Source organism: Arachis stenosperma, chromosome 3, assembly GCF_014773155.1.
Source record: "Arachis stenosperma cultivar V10309 chromosome 3, arast.V10309.gnm1.PFL2, whole genome shotgun sequence".
NCBI classification, from domain to species: domain Eukaryota; kingdom Viridiplantae; phylum Streptophyta; class Magnoliopsida; order Fabales; family Fabaceae; genus Arachis; species Arachis stenosperma.
The window spans coordinates 156637592-156645699 of NC_080379.1; the positions used below are offsets into that span (position 1 = coordinate 156637592).

General features: G+C 34.8%; 1 protein-coding gene across 1 annotated transcript; it reads right to left on the bottom strand.

Annotated features, from left to right (window-relative positions):
- Nucleotides 1–1083: 1083 nt before the first annotated feature.
- Nucleotides 1084–1956, bottom strand: LOC130968997 (17.3 kDa class I heat shock protein-like). Its single transcript, XM_057894537.1, has one exon. The coding sequence runs from the start codon at nucleotides 1745–1747 to the stop codon at nucleotides 1292–1294; it is 456 nt and encodes a 151-aa protein (XP_057750520.1). The 5' UTR covers nucleotides 1748–1956; the 3' UTR covers nucleotides 1084–1291.
- Nucleotides 1957–8108: the final 6152 nt, after the last annotated feature.

The window sequence follows — 8108 nt, forward strand, 5'->3', positions numbered from 1 at the left end:
GTCTTTGCAGGTACCACCCCCCATTCACTCACGAGCACAAGTCGGAAGGAGGCTCCAACGTGCAAACCAGCTCGGAAGCCACCATACGCGGACGATTGGGCCAACCAAAGCTATCCATCTTATTAATCTCCGGTTACCCATCGTAACAGTATTCAATCTTTTTTCAAATTTAAATTAACATATTGTTTTTTTATTACTACTATTTCAATTTTCTTAAATTTAACTTCAGTCCACTTACGTCCAAGTCCACTTACGTCCAAGTATGCAGCAGCAGAATTAATAATAGTGCGTTTGATATATTTTAGTACTGGATAATGATAAACTAATTTTTTGGATAGAAAATCACATTCATTATTACATTTTTTTATTTTTAATATTGAATTAACAATGGTATTTTTTTAAATGTGATCTAATGTGATATTTTTTTAAAATGTGGGATGATTTAATGTACGGAGTACAAATTAGACCGTCCAATTTTTAAGAGGTACAGAAATCAGACCGTCTGAGTTTTAGGTACACAAATCGGACCGTCCGATTTGTGTTGAAAAAATTAAAAAAGTTTGGAGTACACAAATCGGACCCGTGTACTCCAAATTTTTTTAATTTTTTCAACACAAATCGGTGAGTCCGATTTGTGTACTCCCATAATTTTAAAAAACACAAAAAATCACCATGTTAAAGTATAACATCCATTTTACTACTATATCAAAATTTTTTAGCCTCATTATTATCTTCACCGAAATATATATTCATGTTTTTTTTATGACAATGATATCCCATTCGGTACGATAAAAATCAGGTTGTCAGAGGGGCTTTTTATTCCTAAACTTTTGTTTCTTCAGATTTCACTCAGTAGCTGCTAAATTAACCAACAGATCGCATTGTTTCTGGTTCAGTGAGTTGAAATTTGTTCACTTTAAACAGAGACGAATAGAATTAACCATCCTCAACTTCCAACCAAAGGCTGAGAGCACTCCTATATGACTTCATGGTTGATTATATAGCACATCAAATGGTGTTTATTATACCTCACGGTTGCATTGTCGGCCGTTTGGTTCGTAATTCCCAGATTTGTACCCAAAATATAAGTTGTATTGGAAATTACTTAAAACTATGTATAATATAAAAACGTTACAAGACCAATTGCTTGGGCATTTACAAAAACACGCATAAAATACAATACAAGAACCTCACCGTTCAATTTCCCATTTATTCACATGACACGCAGAAAGCACACTACAGCATTCAAGAACAAGAAATGACTAGATCACTGTATACTGCATACTTTTGCTTAACCAGTAATTTGAATGGGCTTAACATCAGGTTTCTTAACTTCCGCCTTGGGAACAGTGACAGTAAGAACACCATTCTCCATGGATGCCTTCACCTGATCCATCTTGGCGTTCTCAGGGAGCCTGAACCTCCGCATGAACTTGCCGCTGCTGCGCTCCACACGGTGCCAGGTGTCATTCTTGTCCTCCTTCTCAACGTTCCTCTCGCCGCTGATCTGAAGGACACTGTTATCTTCGATCTCAACCTTCACTTCCTCCTTCTTCAGACCAGGAAGATCAGCCTTGAACACATGCGCTTCGGGAGTCTCCTTCCAATCCACACGAGTGTTCACGAATGCAGAATTCTCTGAAGAAGTAAGAGAGCTCGGGAATTGGAAGTCTCTGAAGGGGTCCCAAACGTCGAGGGAGAAAGGGTCGCTCCTTCTGCCACCAAAGAAACTTGGAATCAGCGACATCTTCTCTTTGTTTGATGATTAAGGTTGTAACTTGCAAGCAGAAAATGTAGGTGTAATTGTCGTTGTCAATGCTTGTGCCCGATGATGTTGAAGGTGAGAGAGGACACGAGGTATTTATAGTGATTAATGGAGGAACGGAATGAAGATGTAGCTTCTAGAAATATCCTATTTATTTCTTCATCTATTCAATTCGAAGCTGTTCTGGATTCCTCTGGGACTAGTAGAGAAATAGAACATGATAAGGCTCTAGATTTTTTTTTTGGTTTACAGAAGGCTCTAGATTGAACATTACAGCCTCTTGTGTGAAGCCCATGACTTAAAGGGCTTAAGGATTTATTAAAATGAAACAATGAGCCCAATAACAAATAAATAATAGAACTCAAGTTCTTACCAGTATGACAAAAAATAAGTTCTTACCGGTAATATTTCCAAAATAAATAAATAATGTTATAGTATGGATGACCACCAACCCTTTTATCCAATTAAAAGGTGCTTGGATAATACAAACCTTTAATGTGAACGGTGCCAACCTTTCCAAAACTTGAAAAAGTTAATCTTGTACCACTATAAATAAGGCTTCATAGCCTTACGTACGAGACACACAATGATAAACAACAAAATATTCTCTCTATTTCTCTTACTATAAACACATGCAATTTTATCTCTTTTTACTTTTAATATTTCTTTTTATCTTTATATATTTATTTATGCAATTCTCTCTCTCTTTACTTTTTATACTATTTTCAATCTTTATATATATATACACATTACAACATATAATATTATTATATATATATATATATAGATCATTATTGGGCTAATTATTTTAATGCTAGAGTCTTTTATTTATACATCTTTATTTTATATATCTTTACAACACGTTATCAGCACGAGACTCTGATCAAATTTTTAAGAAGACTCAGGTAACAATTTTTCATTATGTCGAAACTCTCTCATCTTGAATTCAATACTTTTGATATATCTAGAAATAATTATTTACCATGGATATTAGATGCTGAAATCCATCTTGATTCAATGGATCTTGAAGATACCATTGAGGCTGAAAATAATACATCCCAGAAGGATAAAGATAAAGCCATATTTTTCCTTCGTCATCATCTTGAAGTATGATTGAAAAATGAATACCCCACATTAAAAGATCCTGCAGATCTGTGGAAAGACCTTGAAAAATATATAATCATGAAAAAACGGTAATACTTCCTCAAGCCCGATATGTTAGAGAAAATTTTCTCGGCCTTCCATGCCTCTCGAATGTGCTCCTGCAGCAGTAGTATCGAGAAAAAGAATTTAAAAATATTCTGAGTTAATTTCTTGCCTTCTTGTTGCTGAACGCAACAATGAATTACTTTTAAAGAATCATGAAGCGCGCCCAGCTGGCGCCGCCCCATTTCCTGAAGCAAATGCGGCAAATTATAACCCCAGAAGAGGTAAATAGCAAGATTTTGGTAGCAAGAAAAATTATGGAAGGAAATAAATTATGTTCACAAAAGATCTCACCAGAAGTGGGATAAAGAAAGAAATAATGGGTAAAGTAAATCAATTGAGGATAAATGTTTCCGTTGTGGTGGAAATGGCCATTGGTCACGTACCTGTCGTACTCCAAGGCACCTAGTTGATCTTGATCAACTATCCTTGAAAAGGGATGACAAAGGAAAGGAAACAATTTTTGTTTCAAATAATGAAAATTCCACCACTCATTATGATGTATCTAATTTCTTTAAGGATTCTGAAAGAAATATTGACTATTTGATCAATGATGAAATAGTTTGATATGTGTATGTGTTTGTTAAGTATTCATGTGAATAATTTTACTGTGCATGTACTTCTACTCATTTTATTATTATTATCATTTGTCTTTGAAGAAAAATGACAAGGACATATCCTGAAGATATTTGCCTTGCGGATAGTGCAAATTCGCACACTATTCTTAAAAGTACTATATATTTTACCCATCTTGTGCCAAAAGAGGAATATGTTAATACTATTATTGGCTCAGGCAACGTGATAGAAGGCTCCGGAAAAGCTATAATTTTGTTTCCTGGAGGAACAAAATTTATAATAAATAATGCACTATTATCTACCAAGTCTCTGAGGAACTTGTTGAGTTTCAAAGATATTCGCCGAAATGGATATCATGTTGAGACAATGAATGAGGGAAATCATGAGTATTTATGTATCACAACTCATGATTCAAATAAGAAAGTTATATTAGAAAAATTACCCTCACTTTCATTTGGGTTGTATTATACCAAGATTAGTGTAATTGAATCACATGCCATTGTAAACCAGAAGTTTACTAGCTCAAATGAGTTCATAACTTGGCACGACCGATTGGGTCATCCGGAAATAACCATGATGAAGAGAATTATTGAAAACTCTCATGGACATTCACTAAAGAACCAGAAAATTCTTAAAACTAGTGAATTTTGTTGTGCTGCATGTTCTCAAGGAAAGTTAATTTTAAGGCCATCACCAGTAAAGATTGGATTTGAGTCCCCTGAATTTCTAGAAAGGATTCAAGGTGATATATGTGGACCTATTCATCCACCATATGGATCTTTTAGATATTTTATGGTCCTAATAGACGCATCTTCGAGATGGTCACATGTGTGCTTATTATCTTCTCGCAACCTGGCGTTTGCGAGATTACTGGCTCAAATTATTCGATTAAAAGCACAATTTCCAGAAAATCCAATCAAAGCAATTCGTCTTGATAATGCTGGTGAATTTACTTTCCAAGCTTTTGATGCTTATTGTATGGCTAATGGAATAAGTGTTGAACATCCAGTAGCTTATGTTCACACACAAAATGGGTTAGCAGAATCACTTATTAAGCGCCTCCAATTAATTGCTAGACTCTTGCTTATGAGAACAAATCTCCCAACCTCGGTTTGGGGGCATACTATTTTACATGCCGCAGCACTTATTCGTTTGAGGCCAACGAGTTATCATAAGTTCTCTCCTATGCAATTAGCTTTTGGCCAGCAGCCAAATGTTTCCCATTTAAGAATATTTGGATGTGCGATATATGTTCCCATTGCACCACCTAATCGCACCAAAATGGGACCCCAAAGAAAATTGGGAATATATGTTGGATATGATTCTCTTTCTTTAGTGAGGTATATTGAGATACAAACCGGGGATGTATTTAAAGCCCGGTTTGCGGATTGTCATTTTGATGAATCAAAATTTCCAACATTAGGGGGAGAGAATAAACTTCCTGAAAAGGAACTTAATTGGAATGCATCATCGTTGATGCATTTAGATCCTCGATCAGGGCAATGTGAACTGGAAGTTCAAAAGATTATACATTTGCAAAGATTAGCAAATGATTTGCCTGATACATTTTCCGATACAAAGAGGATAACTAAATCATATACCAGCAGAAAATGCCCCAATTCGAATTGATATCCCAGTAGGACAAGTAGCCACTGAAGCAAATTCACGCCAGAAGCGTGGCAGGCCTATCGGTTCTAAAGACAAAAATCCTCGAAAGAGAAAAGAGGTAAATAATATTTCTGTTGAAAAAGACATAGTAGAGACACCTGCAGTTGTCCAAAATCATGATATAACGCCAGAAGACGTTCAGGTACCTGAAAATAGTGAAAATGACGAGATCTCGATAAACTATGTCTTTACAGGAGAAAAATGGGACCGAAATAAGACAATTGTCAATGAAATATTTGCATATAATGTGGCATTAAATATCATGCATGAAAGTAAGGATCTTGAGCCAAGATCAGTTGAAGAATGTCGACAAAGGAATGATTGGCCAAAATGGGAAGCAACCATGAAGGCTGAATTAGACTCACTTGCAAAACGTGAAGTCTTTGGACCTGTAGTCCGTACACCTGCAGATGTAAAACCTGTTGGATACAAATGGGTATTTGTGAGAAAACGAAATGAGAAAAATGAAGTTGTGCGCTATAAAGCCCGACTTGTGGCACAAGGTTTTTCACAAAGGCCTGGTATAGATTATGAAGAAACGTATCCCCCTGTAGTGGATGAGATAACATTGCGTTATTTGGTCAGTTTATCTGCATATCATAAACTGCATATGCATTTAATGGATGTGGTAACAGCCTATTTATACGGCTCATTAGATCGGGATATCTATATGAAAGTCCCTGAAGGACTAAAGATATCTAAACCATCCAAGGAGTATTCGCAAGGGTTATACTCAGTCAAATTGCAAAGATCTTTTTATGGTCTAAAGCAATCTAGACGAATGTGGTATAATCGTCTTACTGAGTATCTGGCCAAAAACGGATTCAAGAATGATGATATCTGCCCATGTGTTTTCATAAAGAAAACTACATCTGGGTTCATTATAATTGCTATGTACGTTGATGATTTAAATATCATTGGGACTCTTGAAGAGATTCCAACAATTATAAAAACTCTAAAAGAAGAGTTTGAGATGAAAGATCTTGGAAAGACTAAGTTTTGCCTCGACCTGCAGATCGAGCATATAAAAAGTGGGATCTTTATTCATCAAACAACATACACAGAAAAGATCTTGAAGAGATTTTATATGGATAAGTCACATCCCTTGAGTACCCCAATGATTGTAAGATCTTTGGATGTGGAGAAGGATCAATTCCATCCTAAAGAAGAAAATGAAGATATCCTTGGTCCTGAAGTACCATATCTTAGTGCCATTGGAGCGCTAATGTATCTTGCTAATAATACGCGACTCGATATATCATTTGCTGTGAATTTACTAGCAAGATATAGTTCCTCTCCAACCAGAAGACATTGGAGTGGAATCAAACAAATCTTTCGATATATTCATGGGACGGTTGATATGGGATTGTTTTATCCCTATGGATCCAAGTCACAACTAGTTGGCTATGCAGATGCCGGATACTTGTCTGATCCACATAAAGGGAGATCTCAAACAGGATATTTGTTTACATATGGTGGAACAGCTATATCATGGAGGTCCACGAAACAGACGATTGCTGCAACCTCCTCTAATCATGCTGAAATACTTGCGATACATGAAGCTAGTCGCAAGTGTTTTTGGCTCAGGAGTTTGATCCAATATATTCTATCATCATGTGGACTGATTGATCATATGATAGCTCCAACTGTCCTGTTTGAAGATAATACAGCATGCATTGCTCAACTTAAGGGTGGATACATCAAAGGTGATAGAACAAAGCATATTTCTCCCAAATTCTTCTTCACTCATGATCTTCAAAATCAAGGGACAATTGATGTCCAACAGATCCGCTCAAGTGACAATCTGGCAGATTTATTTACAAAGTCACTCCCAAAATCCTCTTTTGAAAGATTAGTACATGAGATTGGGATGCGCCGATTTTGAGACATTAAATGATGTCGGCATGAGGGGGAGACTGTACTCTTTTTTCCTTGGACAGGTTTTTTTCCCATTGGGTTTTTCTTGACAAGGTTTTTAATGAGGCAGTCCTCATCACAAAGGATATTGTACTCTTTTTCCTTCATTAAGGTTTTTCCCACAGGGTTTTCCTTTAGTAAGGTTTTAACGAGGCATAATCCTGAATGGTCATCCAAGGGGAGTGTTATAGTATGGATGACCACCAACCCTTTTATCCAATTAAAAGGTGCTTGGATAATACAAACCTTTAATGTAAACGGTGCCAACCTTTCCAAAGCTTGAAAAAGTTAATCTTGTACCAGTATAAATAAGGCTTCATAGCCTTACGTACGAGACACACAATAATAATAAACAAAATATTCTCTCTATTTCTCTTACTATAAACACATGCAATTTTATCTCTTTTTACTTTTAATATTTCTTTTTATCTTTATATATATTTATGCAATTCTCTCTCTCTTTACTTTTTATACTATTTTCTATCTTTATATATATATACACATTACAACATATAATATTATTATATATATATATATATATATATATATATATATATATATAGATCATTATTGGGCTAATTATTTTAATGCTAAAGTCTTCTATTTATACATCTTTATTTTATATATCTTTACAACAAATAAAATTATTCTTAACAGCTTACCGAATACCGATATTAAAAAAAAAGGAAAAATTCTTACCAATTTAATATATGTGAACTGGATCAAATTCTTCTAAACTATAAAATAAAAAATTAATTATTTTTAAATTAAAATAATAGAATTTACATATAAATATATATTAAAAATTACAATTTCAGCGGTAATTAATTAATCTCTCATTTTATTAGTTTATCAATATTTTTATTTTAAATGATGTAAATTCTTTTAAACTACCAATAGTTTAAATTAATAGAAACATGTGCTTCAACCAAAAAAGTAAAGCCAAATTGAAGGTTTAGTGTGCTTATGTTTTGGT

What these genes read in the sequence shown, in the direction of transcription:
- LOC130968997 (XM_057894537.1), bottom strand. Translation starts at nt 1,747, where the DNA reads ATGTCGCTGATTCCAAGTTTCTTTGGTGGCAGAAGGAGCGACCCTTTC.